The sequence below is a fragment of the Pocillopora damicornis genome, chromosome 1, assembly GCF_964200805.1.
Source record: "Pocillopora damicornis chromosome 1, jaPocDami1.2, whole genome shotgun sequence".
In the NCBI taxonomy this organism is placed as follows: Eukaryota; Metazoa; Cnidaria; class Anthozoa; order Scleractinia; family Pocilloporidae; genus Pocillopora; species Pocillopora damicornis.
In genome coordinates this window covers 38,878,450-38,897,130 of record NC_142670.1, presented here as the reverse complement: position 1 = coordinate 38,897,130, position 18,681 = coordinate 38,878,450, and the positions used below count along the sequence as shown (strand labels likewise).

At 38.0% G+C, this 18,681-nt stretch overlaps 5 protein-coding genes across 5 annotated transcripts; 1 reads left to right on the top strand and 4 right to left on the bottom strand.

Annotated features, from left to right (window-relative positions):
* Window positions 1-804: 804 nt before the first annotated feature.
* LOC149053757 (cyclic GMP-AMP synthase-like receptor) lies at window positions 805-3,811 on the bottom strand. Its single transcript, XM_089211104.1, has one exon. It carries the CDS (start codon window positions 3,488-3,490, stop codon window positions 1,643-1,645), a length of 1,848 nt encoding a protein of 615 aa, XP_089067230.1. The 5' UTR covers window positions 3,491-3,811; the 3' UTR covers window positions 805-1,642.
* On the bottom strand, window positions 3,800-9,990 carry LOC113676093 (survival of motor neuron-related-splicing factor 30). Its single transcript, XM_089211417.1, has 10 exons — window positions 9,918-9,990; window positions 9,711-9,776; window positions 9,449-9,490; window positions 8,625-8,701; window positions 8,044-8,134; window positions 7,289-7,389; window positions 6,357-6,423; window positions 6,058-6,120; window positions 5,054-5,140; window positions 3,800-4,416 (listed from the first exon to the last, which is right to left on the bottom strand). Exons 1-10 carry the CDS (start codon window positions 9,975-9,977, stop codon window positions 4,336-4,338), a joined length of 735 nt encoding a protein of 244 aa, XP_089067543.1. The 5' UTR covers window positions 9,978-9,990; the 3' UTR covers window positions 3,800-4,335.
* A 54-nt stretch (window positions 9,991-10,044) lies between these two features.
* LOC113676092 (uncharacterized) lies at window positions 10,045-11,769 on the top strand. Its single transcript, XM_027192711.2, has one exon. It carries the CDS (start codon window positions 10,125-10,127, stop codon window positions 11,013-11,015), a length of 891 nt encoding a protein of 296 aa, XP_027048512.2. The 5' UTR covers window positions 10,045-10,124; the 3' UTR covers window positions 11,016-11,769.
* A 113-nt stretch (window positions 11,770-11,882) lies between these two features.
* LOC149053756 (uncharacterized) lies at window positions 11,883-14,893 on the bottom strand. The gene is made up of 2 exons (XM_089211498.1): window positions 14,783-14,893; window positions 11,883-13,839 (listed from the first exon to the last, which is right to left on the bottom strand). Exons 1-2 carry the CDS (start codon window positions 14,832-14,834, stop codon window positions 13,358-13,360), a joined length of 534 nt encoding a protein of 177 aa, XP_089067624.1. The 5' UTR covers window positions 14,835-14,893; the 3' UTR covers window positions 11,883-13,357.
* Window positions 14,894-15,385: 492 nt separating this feature from the next.
* Window positions 15,386-18,504, bottom strand: LOC149053755 (uncharacterized). Its single transcript, XM_089183662.1, has 2 exons — window positions 18,285-18,504; window positions 15,386-15,642 (listed from the first exon to the last, which is right to left on the bottom strand). The coding sequence occupies exons 1-2, from the start codon at window positions 18,358-18,360 to the stop codon at window positions 15,386-15,388; spliced, it is 333 nt and encodes a 110-aa protein (XP_089039788.1). The 5' UTR covers window positions 18,361-18,504.
* Between the last annotated feature and the right edge of the window lie 177 nt (window positions 18,505-18,681).

Genomic DNA, 18,681 nt, shown 5'->3' with positions numbered 1-18,681 from the left:
ATGCGTAATATGTTTTACAATAAAAGCTGGCTTTTACGTGGGGCATTTTAATTGCTACTTACATAGGATCCGTCAGAGGAGAGACGTTTAGATAACGTCATTATGTTCAAGTTTACTTCCTGGTTTTTTATCTCCTAAAATGGTTAGATTCCATGTCACTGTGTTTCTCTTCAGAAAAAGATGAGGTCAAATGTGTTTCGAACGTCAGTAATACACTTGCCTAGTGTTCCACTTGTTTGAGTATCATCTATAATCTATTTCTGCACAGATCATGATGAAAACATGATCTGAAAACGTAACCTTAGAAGCTGCCACGCATAAGAAACATGGTAATTTTGTCGTGTGATAATTTGTCCTTGAGCAGTGAATGCATGAGGAATTCAGTTGTGTTTCCCAGAAAATTAGGCCATCGCTCGTGGGTGTCGTACCTAACCTCATCAACATGTTTCCAATACTACTGGGCCATTAAATTTGTTCTTATTAAAGGAGCACATTTTCACTTTACGGAACCTTCGAGTTATATCACAGCCTATTAATTCTATTAGTTTCTAACAAAAGTTCGGGGCAGCTTTGGTAACGGCGGGCAAGTGAGACATTTAATTGATTATCTATTAGTAATATTCACTGCCCCCCTTCTCTCCCTCCTTTTGACTGTCGCTCATCCCCTAAGTACGAATTTCTTTCTCTCCCCAGCCTTCCGCTTTCGTAAAAAGCAAAGATACCACTCGCTCGCCAAAATTACGCTTGTTCTGCAGACTGCACCCGAGAGGGCCATATTTAAAACATGCTCAAAAACAAGACACGTGAAGACAATCAAATTCTTAATTTACGTCAATATTTACAGCTGAGATAATTAATTACTGGCACACACTGGTAGGGAGATTCCGTAAATACGGTAAAAGTGACTGGAACGATTTTTTATCATGTTGCGTGACAAATAGGGCCTGATGATTTTGACATAAATGTAAGCTAACTAATAGATACGAATCGACAAGGACCGGAAATTCCTGTCTGACCAAATTATGACCATAACTAATATAAGAATAGGATCCAGTAAAATTACGCTCTGTGTGTGAGACAGAGTTGTACTTGATGTGATCGAATAGTGCCTGTGAGAATAAAATACTGCTAAAAACATTGTGAATTTTGGAGATCACTTAAGGAAAGGGGACATTCTCCAAAAAAGAAAAAAAAACTTAACAGTAAAACATTTCATCATCAAAGGAAAATCACACAACTCTAAGGGCTAGACTTGGGCAAGTTGTTGACAATAAATATTCTATATCCATAGAGTTCGCTTAGGTTTAAATGTTTGTTTTTTACCTTAATTACTTTGTAAATATAGTATTACTTCAATACAGTAATGTCGCAAACTGATTGGCCAATTCACCCGAGTCCATAAGAGTACAGAGAACGCCGCTCGCGTCAACGTGCCTCGCAATGCCTTTATCAGCTCTCAAGCTCTCATCCATGTTATCAAACATGGATGGTGAATCGTCTTATTTATCGTAGCTATTGTAATATCTTGGCATTTATACCCAACGATATAAAGTAAAATAAGATTTTCAGTAATCAATTCAAAGCATTTTGACAGTTGTAAATCTAACTGGTTAGCAAAGAGGCCAAGGAAAGGTCAATGTGCCTAATCTAGATCCAACTCTGGAATTGAGATATGCTCAAGTTTAAATTTCAACACTTCTTTGGAATGGACAATTATGTGGCTGACATAGTCAACAACGCCGTCCATGAGGTACTCCTCAGGGACCATGAAAAGGTACTGCTTCAACTGCTGTTTTAGCTGAGCAAGTCCTCTGGTACTGCCCTCTCTCGTTGCCACTTCAGCAACACCCTGGAAGAAACTTAATGATTTAAATTCAGGACGGATTGCTTTATGAAGGTTCGGCAAAATTGAGTTTTTGTCCATGACGTAACAGTGGACAAAATCATCCTCCAAAAACTCGAAGGCAAATTGATGAAGGGACACTTTCTCAACTTCATTTTCTGTTAGACGCCTATGTTGACGCTCGAAGTTCTCTTTCTTCTTAAAAAGCAAGATCCTAAACTTGTGAGCCAACAAGCTCAGTTCCCCTTTAAGTGCGATCAATAATTTCCTGAAGAAATCTTGCGTCGAACTCCATATCTGAATCAACTTGAAATAAGCTTTCTCGCTAAGCTCTTTGCAATTGAGGTCGGTAAGCTCATTCATGAACTCACCACCCTTCCTAGGATTTGGGAGGTTGCCGATATTGATAAACACTTTATTCCAGACAACGGAAGGATTCTTTCCACGGAGAAGAGACGAGATCATATAGTCGAGGACATCAACCATTTCCAAGACCCTTATCTGCAGTTTTCTTTCTCTAGCTTCTTCCCTAGAAAAGGCCATTTCCATCCCTCTCATCGCGCGGAGCATTTCCTCCAGGACACACTGTCGCAGCTTGTTCTCGTGATCGGATGGAGAAAGCAGGTTGTACCTCCTTAGGAAGCAACTCTGAATCTTTTCCGCTTTCACACCTTGCATGACGCGATCCAAATGTTCGACAATCGTTTGGGTGCGACGATCCTTCTCCCAACGATGACCATTTGTGAACAGCTGAGAAAGAAGAACTGTTTTGAAAACGTACGATGGAACCAGGGAAGCATCCCATCCAAGATTCTCACACACAACATCTCTCACGATTTTCAGTACCCGGTAGCACTGTTTGAAGCCGTCAGAAGAAGATGCCAGAACTTCTTTCTCGACCATAGAAAAAGAAATGCGCCAACTGTCGAGTCCGGCGGGAACGACGTGAAATCCGCACCTCTGAAGAATGCTATTCGCCTCGGCCAAAGGGATTTCTGCCAGCGGAACAAGGAGTTTGGATATGGGGTAATCTATGGACAGTGTTAGATCAACACTTATCCATAAATTCTTGTAACTACTTCCTCCTTGCCATTGTACATAAAGTGTTGTAGCTGGGCCATGATTTTCCGAGTACACAGCACCAGATTGGCTTTCTTCACCACTGTCTCCTAACAGATCGGCATACACAGGCCACCAAGAAGACTCTCTTAATGACGGTCTCGTTCGTCGTACGGCCAAACCTTCGGGTATTTTGATATCGTTGAGCGATTTATTCACAAGCTGCTTGAAGAAGCGGGACAGCAGATTTGGACTGAAAAAGCCATCGGCATCTCTAAAGTCTTCCCACTCACGGTTTTCAAGGGAGAGCTTTACATATCCATCGCCTTTGTCACAGGGACGAAGTAATGGCGTGTTCGAAAGAGAATCCATTTGGATCATGAAGTCGAACTCATTTGGCTCACGAACTTTGGTTCCTTCGTAAACACTTCCGCTTTTGACCAATGTACTCTGAAATCGGCTGTCGTGCTTTTCCACTTGGGTTATAATGTTGCTTACGAGTATTTCGAGTTTCTCTCGAATCATTCCGGCTTCGCTTTCGTTTATAAACCTAGCTTTTTTTTGAAATCTCTCCACAATGTACGACATGATGGCGTAAAACTCTTTCGCTAACCCTAAGCCAGAACTTTCCTTTTACGTATCACTAAATATCAAATATTGAATATTTTCTCTTTCTAAACCGCGGTTTTGTGCGCTGCATTTTTTGTGGAGCCCATTGTCTTGCGCAAGGTCACGAAAGTCAAAGTAATACAATAGTCAAACATCCGCTTTTTCCTGGAACATAAGAAAGTCACGATAAACAAGCAGAGATATTGCTCAGAAATAGGATATTTTAAGTCTCTCTTTCTTGAACAAGCGAGAATTGCCATCAATGGTAAAGCAGGAAAATAAAGAGGACGCATTTAACTTGTTCTTTTAATTCAACTAACCAAAATTGTTTATAAAACGCCTCTTAGGAGTTAATATATTTGAGTGGAGGATTCACCATTCAAAACCTTAATTCATTAAGCTTACAAGTGAAACTAGTCTAATTAAACACAGATTTATGGTGAAAAACAAAATAAAACAAACAAGTTAAAGGCAAAATTGGTTTAGGTTATAGAGAGGTAACACGAGAAGAAGAGCGAAAGCTATCCTCCTAATCGCTATTTAACCCTTAAAATGTCAGTTGAGACTGCACTCTGACGTTCCTAATCCGACGATTCATATTTCTCTCAGCAGCTGTGCGAGCTGGGAGAGATAATCTTTGCTGATCTCAGTTTCATCTTTAAAAACTTTTGTAGATCACTAAGACCCACAAAACTGCAAGGTTGATTGTGCATCTATATGGAGTGTAAACTTAAAATGTGTCTGTACAGTTTTAATAGAGTTTTAAAAGTCGTATACACTGTCACTCTTCTTGGTTTCGTGACAGCGTGACACTAACGGAATTATCATCTCTTGTAAACAAGTTTGTCTGGCTGTGTGAACTGCGTCATAGGTTGTCCCCCGATTCCACATGTTCCAACACCAACCTTGAAAGGTAAGAATAATTATGTTGGTGTTTTTGGCCATCTCAAATAAATTATCATGTTGTTATTGTTGTCAGCTTCTAGAAATGCCAGGATATTTATGACAAGTCACAGCACTGTCCCCTAAATCAGAGGATGAACCGTTTCCTTAGCACGGTGGGTAGTTATGCATTACTAAGAATATCCGGTACGCCTCGCTTCTTCTCACATCAGGTCTTTACGCTCTTCAAGATTGTTCCAAGTGTACAAACTACATTTTGGATAAGTCTCCTTTTAATCATCATCCTTCTCTTCATTATAAATATTATTACTATCATCATTATCATAAGCATTATTATCATCATTAAAATGCACACTTTTCTTATTGTTCTGGTCCATTAGTCTCGTCCCTGAGAAGAGGTTAAAATTTTTGAAAACGAGGCCGTCTCCGTGATTTATTTTGACAAATTTTCAGGGTGAAGCAAGAATTTGAAAACATCGCCAGCACATGACTAAACTTAACTAAAATTCCCCGGCATGCCCAACTCGCACGGGAGTAGCGCAACGCATGACAGAACACATATTATCAGCAATATTATCAGTATCATCATTAAAATTATTATCAAGCCAAGACTCGCAACATTGCAGTAGAATAACTCACCTTTCCCTGTATTGATTCTGGGGAGGCAAAAATGCTCTTTTTTGACACACCCTTTAGACTCTTTCCAGATTTGCTGGATCCACCTCCCTAAATCAAGCAGAAAAAAAAAGTCTGATAACCACAAACAAACGTGTGCTTAGCTAAGTGTGTCGTGACTGCAGAATAACACAAGTTCCCTCCAAAAGAGGCTATTCAACATTCCTAATTTCTAAAAACATATTACAATTGATCTACAACTGCAGACAAAGACAGTTGAAACAACTTATGTACATAAGCTTTTATATCCGACTCTTCCAGTTCCTTCACAACCTGTCAATGTTGTTTGATGTTTTTTATCCTAGGAAAACATATCTTGATATGCAGTAGGTGAACAAGATCAATTAGCATTCACAAAGCAAGAGGAGGAAGGTATTAATATTTGGAGGCATCTTCTGCTCACGGACAAATTGTCTCCACAGGTTTTGTCCCTAATTTTAACCTCTTCCATTCCTGGGTTTGGGAGTCCTTAAGTAAGTCTGCATAACTGCGTCAAAGGTGTCAGTTATGCGTGTGTCTTACTGGCCTAGCCACCCATAACTGCTCTTGCTTGTCCCCAGTTTCTGCAACATGAAGCACGCTGCTTCAAAGCAGGTTAGGCAACACACCCCCCCCCCCCCCCCCCCATTATGAGAGAGAGTTGTCATGCCAAACAATAGAACACAATAAATTGGCCATGGCTTGATGGCTTAAATCTGGATCCCTTGATCTGGGGTTCAGCTTATAACCATCAGCCCTCTGCATCCCTCAACTGCACAAGTGTGAGTCGAGTAAAATGATTTTCATGATGATGTACCCAGAAAAGTACACATTTCCATGACACTTTGGCAGAAACCCATTCAGGCTTTCTGACAAGAAGGAGTAGGTAAAACAACTGTACAAATACTGCCACAGTGGAAAAAAATTGATGATGATGATAATGATAATGGTAATTTAAATTATCATAAAACACACACACTCTGCCTCACTTTTGAATTATGGAAGAAATCCAACCAGTTCTGTTTGTCTTTTTCCCTTTGTTCTTCAATTTCCTTAGAAGAGATGTACAAAGCAATTTACAAACATGCACTATGTCGCAACAGTATAGTTATGACTGTTGCTTGCCAATGACTCTCAGATTAATCAATGGACAATACAATACTGTGTAGAGCAAGAATTCTACAAGATATTAATTTTGTAGATTTGCAATATTTTGGTGTCTTGCTGGAGCAGGTATTGTAGTTTGATTTCACCAAACCTCTGACTTCCCTTATTTAGAACTCTTTACCTTGGCTCTTTGTTTCTTTTTCATCATTTTCTTCTTTTTCTGTTCACGAAGAGCATCCTCATTGGCCCTACCGCAAAAAAAAAAAAAAATTAATGAAACAGATGTCTTGAAATCATTGAAAGAGACTGCAGTTTAACATGAATTGCACAAATTGAATAAATTTCGAAAGTTAAGGATATTAGAAAGTGCTTTAAGTCAGAGTAGAAGACTTTACATGTAGTTTCTCCAATTTAACCCTTTAATCCCTTGGAGTGACTAGCATCTAATTTCTCCCAACAATTTCATCCCTGAAATTCACACATTAAGGTCCCAAGAATAAAGGAAATGATCACCAACTAAAGAACCTCTTGATTGTTAAACAAATTCTTCTAGTCTGTGCCTTAGGAAATGTGTAGCGAACAGTACAGAGAATATACAAACTGGTGTCAGGGTGTAAAGGGTTGAATTTCATCAGAATTATGACTTGACCAAGAAAGTCAGGTCATTGAGCAAGAAGTAAACTTTCACAAAACCTCCTTCTCCTCCCAGGAATAAAATGATACTAGCTAACTGTCGGGAAAACCTGATTGACTGGCAACCCATCCAGGGGGGAGTAGCAGCAGTCCTAGATGATTCAAGCTGCTGAAAGTGAAACACATAACTCTGGAAGTTATTGGCCCACTGGTTTTCACTTTAGCTATTGTTTGTTCTTTAGGTTGAGGCTAAATTTGGTGAAGGTGATTCTGCCTTTGAAACCAAACTTCTCTTTCATGCCTTTCAGAAAGAGAATGTTTTCCAATTGTCATATTTAGCAAATAGGCCACTTAAATGATAATCTACAATGTGTGAAAAAAAGGAACAGGACCTGAAAAGGTTGAGTTAACCTCTGGTATAATCTTATCTGATGAGAAGAGGTATAGTAGGTACACATGCAAGTTTATGAACAGCAGTACCTAGATTTCTTTGAAGTGCTTGGTGCAGCCATAATGCTAGTTTCAGCCACCCTTTTAGGTGCGGAGGAATCAGCTTGTTCTTTTTCTCTTAGTGATGAAACCTGCATGAAATTGAAATGCACTGTGTGAATCAACACTGTTTGATTTCTGTTCACTTTGTTTGTGAATATTTTTATGTAAAATTCTTGCTTCTCTTTCCCACACTGGTATGTTTTGTTCACATGTGCTGTGTGTGTGTTTCCCAAGCTTTAATAAATCACAATCATGGAGTGTATAGTGTACAATACACATAATCTGGTAATAGTGAACACTTTAACCCTTTAACTCCCATGATCTTTTTAGTAATTCTCCTTACTGTCTGCTATAAAATTCTTCTCATGTTACTTCTGAGAATTTGGTATTAGATCAACTAATAATCCCCCAATTGATACTTTTCCTGGTACTCATCACTTTTCTTCTTGATTTTGTATTGATGTTGTAAGGAGAAATTCTGTCTTGGTCACTCACAGGAATTAAAGGGTTAAATGGGAAGTGATTTATTAAAAAAGAAAAAAAAAAGAAAAAAAAGAAAAAGAAAACCTGACTTTGCCACAAAGACCAGCATGGCTTGAAACACAGTGCAATATCAGAAGAGGAAGAGAATCAGAGCAACACTTTTCACCTTGGTGGCACTTTGAGGATAAATCTGTGCTCCAGTAAGGGTGGGAAATACTTCTTGTTTCAGAAACTACTAATATAGCTTATTGCTCACTGACCTTTACAATTTCTGTATTTCCATATTTTTCAAATGAAACTGTGCATGTTGTGAAGTCTTCTGATATACTATCGATAGTTGCATCGTAGTAACTGAAGAAAGAAAATAACCATTATAGCTTATTTATGATCAAACTCCATAACAAAAGCACAAATTAAAGAAAGAAAAGGAACAAAGTTAACACCAATTCTTGTGATTACAAAATTCAGCTTCTGTGTTCTCCACCTGCCTTAATCCAAGGAAGGGTCCCTAGATATACTTCATTATCTCCCTCTGGCTGAAACACCATTCCTTGAATATTAATTTTATTAATAAACCCTTTGATCCCTTAGAGTGACCAACATCTAAAATCTCCTAACAGTATCACCTCTGAATCACTCATAAAGGTGATAAGAATAAGGGAAATGATCACAAATTAACGAGGCTTCTGATTGTTAGACAAATTCTCCTTGTCAGCACCTTAGGAAATATATAGAACACAATATAGAGACTATGGATACTGATGTTTGGGTATACAGGGTTAAGGACCTCATTCAAAAAAAGTACAAAATGTAGGAAACATGGTGATGCTCCAGATTTTACCTTCCATCCTGACTCCACACAGCTTGACATTTTTGTCCAACTTTCCATTTGAAGGCAGCCGAGGGAATGACAGTTTTCTAATAGAAAGGAGGCACACACATGTAAAAGATCTTAAACATGTCTGACATGAATCTCAATACGGGTGAAATCTTTCTCACATATGTTATCATACATCAAGTATGTGATCATACAATCCTTAAGTTTGTATATCTGCTGATTCAATCTTCATCACAGACCATCTGGAATTCTTGACAAGTCTCATGTTTTCTATGTACATTGTATAAGAATCAAGAAAGTATACACTGAGGTTTTCAAATATCTCAATCTTGTTTGACATGTTTTTGTAGGTTTGGAGACTACTGTAAAACAAATTGAAAAGGATAAAAAAAAAAAAACAAAACAAGTCAAACTTGTCATTGTGACCAGAAATTAATTTCATACTTCAACCATAAATAATAATTATCTCAGGAAGAATATTTCTTTGAGCAATTTTCAAAGACAATCTCTTGAGTATTATCTAGAATGGGTCAACAAATTAACATGAAAAATGACCTCTGTTCCTTTTCATTTGCTTTGCTTCAAAAAGGTGGCTGTAACTTTAGTATGACTAAAAGATCAACTGAGAAAATTTTCCTTTGTCTATTTAACTGATGCATGATTTATTCTTAGTGCTAAATCGGTTGCACACTTAAAATATTGAAGTTTTACACTTGATGGCGTACTGTGTATTACCTGAATGCCAATCTTAACTTCAGTAAACTGCGCAATGTGCAGTTTACTGAAGTAAAGAGAATGATTGAATATATACACGATGTAAACCTTACCTCGTTCACCTTCAGAAGATCTAAAGTAAGATTTATCACCTCCTGGAGTAAAAAAAAACAACAACAACAACAAAAATAAAGTAAATAACCATGAGTATTTGAGGGAACATAGTAACTTCAATATTCTGCAATCATTTGGTTTTGTGTGCATTTGACCGGAGAAACTCTTTTGTGTGTTGAAGTACTGCACTACACGCTCAAAGGCCAAACGCGAAAGAGATGATTTACCAGCAAATAAAAACAATCAAAGAGTAAAATTTACCTGTAAATCTTGTTTTAACTTGATGAGTTCGTCATTATCTGGATCCGTCGTCAGCGCGGCTTCGACCTGGTTCAGGAAAACGTACATTTACATGTTTTCTTCTCAATTATGGACTGTTCGAAAGAATACTCAAATAGAGCTCAATAAAGCTAAAAATTGGCTATCCTGATTCATTCTTATATCTTTCAAACATAAAAAGAAACTCGCCTGTCTGAACTGAGCACGATATTCGGTAAGATTCGCTTGTAATTCTCTCGCATCCGCCATCTTTGTTTCACCCAAGTTAAACGCGTGGCTCCTAAGCTTTCAATGTCCCGGATGGAGAAGCAGGCTGAGCGGCTGCTAAGCTGTTAGGGTTCCAACGAGTAGTGTGTGCTAACACTACAAGGTTGTGTTTGCCTGTTATTGACAGAAATGTCAGACACCAAGACACCAGATGATGGTTCATTCATTTGCAGTGAATGTGGAAAGACATATGAATCACTGTCACATCTCAAACAACACGAAAATATGCACAATTCTGAGAAACCGTTCAAATGTAATTATTGCAAGAAGTCGTTTGCAAAATCATCAGGCCTTCGTAGACATAAGAAATTACACAAAGCAAAGAAAGACTATCAGTGCCCAGAGTGTGATAAGAGTTATATATATTTAAGTTACCTGAAAGAACACTTTAGAATTCACACAGGGGAAAAGCCAGAAAAATGTACTGAATGTGACAAGGCATTTGTAAAACGTTCAGCTCTTGTGCGCCACAAAAGGACTCACAATGGACAAAAACCTTACAGGTGCGACCAGTGCGATCAGAGGTTCTCAGAAAGTGGAACTCTTAAAAAACACAAAAGGACACACACTGGAGCCAGGCCCTACAAGTGTGAACATTGTGAGAAGGATTTTAAGGAGGCTTCAACTCTAACAGTGCATATAAGGACACACACTGGAATGTTACCCCATAAATGTCCAATGTGCAACAAAGCTTTTAACATCAAACGCCACCTGAAGAACCACATCAGAACTCACACAGGGGAAAAGCCAGAAAAATGCTCTGAATGTGACAAGTCATTTGCAGATAGCTCATCCCTTCGGCGCCATAAAAAGATTCATTCTGGAGAAAGACCTTTCAGGTGTGACCTTTGTGATCGGAGATTCCTTGATAGTTGGGGTCTTAAGAAACACCAAAGAAGACACACTGGTGCCAAGCCATTTCAGTGTGAACATTGTTCTAAATATTTTGGGTATGCATCTTCTCTTAAGTATCACATGGGTGTGCATACTAAAGTATTGTCCTTTCAATGTATAGCTTGAAGCAAAGCCTTCAACATCCATCAGGACTGGGAGCTTCAAATGAAAATGCAATAGCAGAAACTGGAAACAAATGTACAGAGTTTGACTAAAAAATTTTTCTGAAGCATCAGCTGCTCTGACTGGTGTTTGTGATAACAGACTGACAACTCTAGTCCATGAAACTGTTCATGAAAGGGAGTGCAGTGCCCAAAAACCTTTTAAATGCTTATATGATCTTGAATAGATCATGAAAAGAAAAACTTCCACATCTGGTTATGTATGTAAGAGATTGGTGTTACAAGTGCAGGTTATATGACAGAAAGTTTTTCAGGAAACAATCCCTTTTTATCCACACCAGACTGCATAATAATGTCAGTGTAAAGATTAATGTGCTTTGTGTAATGTGCACTTTTCTACTGAATCTCAGCCCATTCAGCATGGCATAATTCAAAATGGTAAGCCTCCCTATAAATGTGGTTTTTGTGAGAAAAGGTTCAAAACTTTGAGCAATGCCAAAGTCCTCAAGAGAAGGCTGCATTGTGGAAAGGAAGGTTATCCAAAGGAATCTAAATCCTAAAGGAGCAAACAGAATGCAGCAGGTGTGAAGAATGTTTTGTAATAGTAGCACTGTACACAAACACAAGAAGATGTTATACACTTTTAGCAAGCCCCTTACCTTCCCAGATTGTTGTGAATCTCCTGGTCCTGAAAGACCCCATATGTGTTATCAGTGCAAAAGAAGGTTTAAATCAGAATAAAGTCTCGAAACACATAATTATGTTGTTGCATAATTCTTGGGAGGAGATCGGAGGGGCAAAAGTGTGTTCAGGTTTTTTGAAAGTTGGATTCCACCATATTGAATTTAAATATTCAGAGTTTGGCACACGGTATGATTTATAAGTGAGTTTATTTGGTCTGTACTAAAATCATATTCAAGGTATTCAAGTGAACACTTGACACCTCCTTGACTCCATGTCACACAGCGTGGAATGCCTTCATGAATAAATACAAAGGTAAATATCTGAGATTTAGTCTTGCACTTTTTTTTTTTTTTTGAGATGTGAGCTTGGGATGCCTGTGGTCTACCACATCTCTGACCCAAAATTCCCATGTGCTTAATAAAATAATTTGTGTGGCACATCAGTAAATGTTGTTTTCCTCTCGTTTGATGTTAGTTTTGGATCTGCTTCCATCTAGAGTTCTACTCGTAGTACTAACGTGTTTCATCATTTTAGAACAGATTGAAAAAAACTAATAAACAAAATAAACAACAAAAGCAATGTCCCAGTTTACAAACAACAGTCCACAAAGCCACATTTTCTCGAATTTGGTGCTGAGTAAAGTTCCAATTTAAATTTTTGTCATTAATGTTATTAGGAGTAGTATTATTTTTCAAATATTTGATTTAGCTAACAGTAATTTCATTTACAAGAAGAATGTGTATTTGAAAAGTAGAATAAATGGAATGTTACAGTGTAAGTGTTATACAACATTCATGATTATTCTTGGTGATGCTACATGCCTTCATCTGATTGATTTTAAGAGAATCTTTGTGGTTCTATATTTGTTTTAGGTCTGGCCAAATGTGCATATGCCACTGATAATGACACATTTATCTCCATGTTGTACAACAAAGACGGTTATAAGCCTACGAAACTTCACATAAATCCCAACATGGCAAACAATGCCAATTATCAATGTTCCTCATTTGGCTCAAATTTTGGTGGTGACAATGACATCCACATAAAGTCAAATGCCATCAGCATGGAAGAGTCCTACACTGGTTGGGGTAATACCTACAGGTACGACACACTTCAGGTTACTTGAGCAGTGACCAAGTAGCAGCAGGTTGCCCTTGCAACCACTTTATGGGAAGCTACCAGTTCACCCTAGATGATGTTGGAGTGTTACATGTATTATAGGAACCTGAAGTATGGATTACCTCTTAGATTACCTCATGTGAACGCACACTGCCCGAAGTCACATTGGAATAGGATGGGGTTAGAGAAACAGGTGATGGCAAGTTGCTGATTTGTTAGGATTCAAGTATTATTTTGCATGGTTTGTGCTCCAATGTTGACAATAAAGGTACATGATGCCTTGACTGACAATGGCTTTGTTTCATGCATACAGGTGGTAATGGATCCAGGGGAAAACCCTGAGGTGTAGCCAAAAGAAACAAATAATTAGATATGTGAGTTACTAAAGAATTGAATAATAGTCCCGCCTCTAAACTCTTTATATTGGGTTTGCAACATCTGATCCCCTCTCCATTCCCCCCTGAAAACAATATGATTCCCCCTGTAAAGTTCTCTTCCACACTGGCGATGAATATAGACTGGTCCCTTTTGTTAAAATTACACTCAGTCACAAATTTCTTCAAAGTGATCAAAGTTGATGTGTCCCCAGCCACCAGAGTGATTGTCAATCAAACGCAGTTGTGCCTCTCTATTTTTGTAACCAGTTACATCCCAGCTTCTTTGAGCCATACTTTCATGACAACTCCCAGTCTCTTGGAGCACTACATATCCTTCCACCAACAGCTCAGCTCGAACCTTAGATGCATCGCAACCTCCACCAATCAGAAACTTAAAAGTGTCTCCAGTGATGACAAAAATTGGTGATGTCAGTGTACCTAATTTGCCATCACCTTGATTTCCACCGCCAGGATCAGAGGGCCTGGGACGATTTTCGTAGGTTCCTATCCACCAGTCTCCCTCGTGTCTGGACGGCTGACCCTTGTTTCTTGCTGTGGGATTATCCCCGTATGTTGGCTGGTTGTTGAAGGCCGTACCACTCAAGGTCCAGCCAGATAAACCATGCTCAAAATCGAACAGAGTGCATCCTAATAGTAACAAGTAGAAACAAAACATTTGTAAATAATAAAACCAAACGCTACAAGCAATAACAGAGATAGTATTAAATCTTATCATTCCTACTCATAGGCATTCAGTCTTCTACAGTCCCCTCCCCCCTTATACTATGTTGGCGACGACTGATGTCCCCACTGTTGGTCCTCCTAAAAATCATGTAATCTCCCCAAAAATTCCTCCATGTTCTCTCCCCCCCCCCCTCACGCTCACTTAACACGATTATAGCTACATTTCAACTTCTTTGAGCGTAGTACTGAGTACTGTAGTTCTGCGCCAATTGGAAGCTTCTTTTTCGAAAAGGAGCCTATACACGAAATATCTTGGCTAATAATTGCACTTTATCATTTGTGTTGAGTGTTTTTAAAGATATGAGCTAAGTGTTGTCCGAGAGGTCCGCAACCCAATTTCATATTCTGAGCTGATAGTAATCTAATGGTGGGTAGCATGAAGATCATAGTGGTAGTGTCGGTCGAACGACATCCAAAGAAAACAGAAATAAGCAGCAAGAGTGCACCCGCGCTCAAAAATTCCGTTTCCATCTAGATCTAGAAATTACGGTCGTGGGATTAACATACTGTACCAGCCGACTACTCCATTAAACCTAACATACACTCACATATTCCCTCGTTACCAATCAGCACTTAACCCTTTTATACCCTAACATCAGTATGCATATTCTCCACACTGTTCTCTTTACATTTTTTAAGGTGCTGACGAGGAGAACTTGGATAACAATCAAGAGCCTCTTTAGTTAATGAACCGTTTCTTCATACTCGTGACCCGAATGTGTGATTCAGGGGTGATATTTTTGGGCGAAATTAGAAGTCATTCACGCTTAGGGGTCAAAAGATTAGCTGCGCTTCGGATAGAACAATACTTCTATAAAAATTATCTTAAATTCCCATTACAGTTTACCTTTCTCACATAGTTCTCCTTCCATGCCAGTCGCACATAAACAGCGAAACATTTTGTTCGTAAATCCGCTCTGACACGTCCCATTGTTTAAACAAGGAGCTGATTGACAGGCATTCTATATAAAGGAATATATAAATAAATAGATAGATGCATAATTATTTCGTATTAATGAATCTATTAGTTGAGCAATATATGACATGCTATTAATTAATGAATTAGTCACAAAAAAGGGAAGATAAAGTAACAAAAGAAAATTGCGTCATTGGGTGGTTGAATGCATGACGGATGATTGCAAGTACTCAGAGTTGGCACGAATGATTCACTCATGCATTTTAAAATGGCGCTTGAATGTTTTTCTGCGCAAACAGATGAATAGATTTAAGTTTGAATAGTGCATAAATACATGCATAAAAGCTGATATTAAGGAACTGGATGTATGAAACATGCATGTGGATGGATGGCCTGAAGGATGCATGCATGCATGCAAGTGTCTATACATGCATGCACGCACGCAAAGGTTTTGAACTCGTGCATTTCTACATGGTGCATTTGGTTTCCTTGCATTGACAAACGTATCATAGTAACTTCTTATACATCTAGTTTCTACTGGTTCACCTCAGATCCCATATATACAAATTTCTCTCTCGTCTCCAAGTATCTCTTATCCGTAGAGTTGTTAAGTTCACACACGTTGTTGGCACTAGTTGCACTCAGTCCAAAGTTGAAGGAGACGCAGTCGTTGTCAAGGTAACACCGTAGTTGGCAATAACTTCGGTCTGGTGCACTCACCGTAGTGATCACGTGGCCAGTTAAGGCCTGTCTCTCTATAAGCTCATCAAAATCGATAACTCTGCAGTCATCTTTTGTGCAAAAAGGGAAAATGTAGAAAATAGTTTGATTGTTTTTATGTAACTCCGAGGCTCTTGTTGGTAGAGCAGTTTGTAGCAATCTCTTATCTGAAGCGTTACTAAATACAGGAGCCCATCAATAAGTATTTCAATGGGGTTAACCGTTAGCCGTAAAATGGCCAAAAAATTTAGCCCTTCAGGCATGAAAATTAACAAATATTAACCGTTCGTCGTTAAAAAAGTTAACCGTAAAAAGGTTTCGTTTCTACCGTGATGTGTAGTTTTGTGTCATTTTGGGTTAACCTTAGCCGGAAAATGGCCAAAATTTTTAATCGTTAGCAGTAAAAGCCGTCACCCCGTTAAAACCCTCAGTAATGAGCTTCTGCAAGGTATCAATAATCCGCACTCTCGGTGATAAGTTAAACAAAGCATAACAATTATCGAAACTGACTGCAAAACTTTATCATAGTTCTGCTTCACAACTCTTAGATCTTTATCAATCGTCTCAGTGTTCTAATCTTATGTCTGTTCATTAAAAACCTAAATTAAACGCTCTTCAAACAGTTTATCCTTACCAGTTTTGCTTTCACTTTCAATTTCACGTTTTTTAAATCAAAAACGGAAATGTTTACACAGCTAACATTGAAAACATTTCTTTTAACTGCGCACACCTCGTAGTAGGGAAATTCGATGTCGCGAACGTTTTCGACTTTGTTTGCTTTTTTGTGCCTCTCACTAAGTAAGAAAACACTAGTTGTTTGGACTCGCCTCTTCGGGGGGGATTGAACAACAAATTTTGGAACTATGAGTCGAATTTATCAACCTATGCAACCGGAAAAGGTACTTTCAAATTTGTACCTTTTTGCTGTACGGTAAATGAAAGCACTACAGTGACAAAACAGACCGAATTATAAATTCGCACCTTACCTCATTTAAACTTTCAATTATTTTTATTTTTTTATTAAATTCTCACAGGTCACGCTAATTACATTAGACGAATCGTAAACAATTTAATATTTTTCTTTTCCCCGAAATGATTATACAAAACATTCATTTCATTCATTGCAGCTAATTCTTAACATCTGACCTATTAAAACTTTCAGCGCATCGTTGGTGATGCCACACATCCTATCAAGACTTACCGGTTTTGTTTTCAAACGAGGATCGTAAATTATGAATTGTATCGCACATTCTGATTTCCCAAAAGTTTTTCAATAATTTAATGGTTGCCTGAGGAAGTTGTTTTCCTTTGAAGATCGTCGACGGTCCTAACAAGTAGTCCGTTAAATTTTAATAAATTTTTATTTTATTCGGAGATATCTGCTAATCTACGTCTCGATCATGGTTAGTTAATCTCGTTTATGTTACGCCGGCATTACTTGTTCTGTACAAGCGCAATGAGGGGTTTTAAAAGATAGAAGAAAAAAAAAGTGAAAGAGCTTGAATCTGATGAAATCTATTAAGCAACTTAATTCTTCTGACTGACTGCAAAGCTTTATCATAGTTCTGCTTCACAACTCTTAGATCTTTATCAATCGTCTCAGTGTTCTAATCTTATGTCTGTTCATTAAAAACCTAAATTAAACGCTCTTCAAACAGTTTATCCTTACCAGTTTTGCTTTCACTTTCAATTTCACGTTTTTTAAATCAAAAACGGAAATGTTTACACAGCTAACATTGACAAAATTTCTTTTAACTGCGCACACCTCTTAGTAGGGAAATTCGATGTCGCGAATGTTTTCGACTTTGTTTGCTTTTTTGTGCCTCTCACTAAGTAAGAAAACACTAGTTGTTTGGACTCGCCTCTTCGCGGGTGATTAAACAACAAATTTTGGAACTATGAGTCGAATTTATCAACCTATGCAACTGGAAAAGGTACTTTCAAATTTGTACCTTACTGTTGTACTGTAATGAAAGCACTATAGTGACAAAACAGACCGAATTATAAATTCGCACCTTACCTCATTTAAACTTTCAATTGTGTTATTTTTTATTGAATTCCCACAGGTCACGCTAATTACATTAGACGAATCGTTAACAATTTAATACTTTTCTTTTCCCCGAAATGATTATACATAACGTTCATTTCATTCACTGCTGCTAATTCTTAACATCTGACTTATTACAACTTTCAGCGCATCGTTGGTGATGCCACACATCCTATCAAGACTTACCGGTTTTGTTTTCAAACGAGGATCGTAAATTATGAATTGTATCGCACATTCTGATTTCACAAAAGTTTTTCAATAATTTAATGGTTGCCTGAGGAAGTTGTTTTCCTTTGAATATCGTCAACGGTCCTAACAAGTAGTCCGTTAAATTTTAATAAATTTTTATTTTATTCGGAGATATCTGCTAATCTACGTTTTGATCATGGTTAGTTAATCTCGTTTATGTTACGCCGGCATTACTTGTTCTGTACAAGCGCGATGAGGGTTTTAAAAGATAGAAGAAGAAAAATAGTGAAAGAGCTTGAATTCGATGAAATCTATTAAGCAACTTAATTCTTCATATCTTTACGTAGGTGGAATTAGCAGTACAAGATAAAACGAAACTTAATTTCAACAACGCGGGAAGATTTCTTCAGTTCTATGACATTGTCACTTTGAGCAGAGAACAGCAAATAAGAAAATAAACATAATTATCTTGCTTACCGTTTGAAAATGCGCAAGCACTTAAAAACACGGCAACCACTACAGACAAAAACTTCCTCAAGTGACTTACACCCATGTTTACGTACGTTCGAAGCGTGTGCAATTAGAAACAGGGCTTGTTATATAAAAATTGATTGAAACAGGCAAACCATTCAGATCCATTGACTTGCTTTTAATTATTAATGTCGTAACACAGAAGGGAGGATTATGCCGGTTTTTTTGCGGCAAAACCTCTTGGGGGGCCTCTCTTTTCACCAAGTATATCAACTCTCAGAGAAACAAGCGAGGTGTTATTATGGACTGAGAGTTCCCTGGATTTCCCTTATCCAAAGATCTGTTGTTTACAACTAAAATTTTCAATTTTTTCGCCGGCCAGCCATTATCAAGAGAACATACA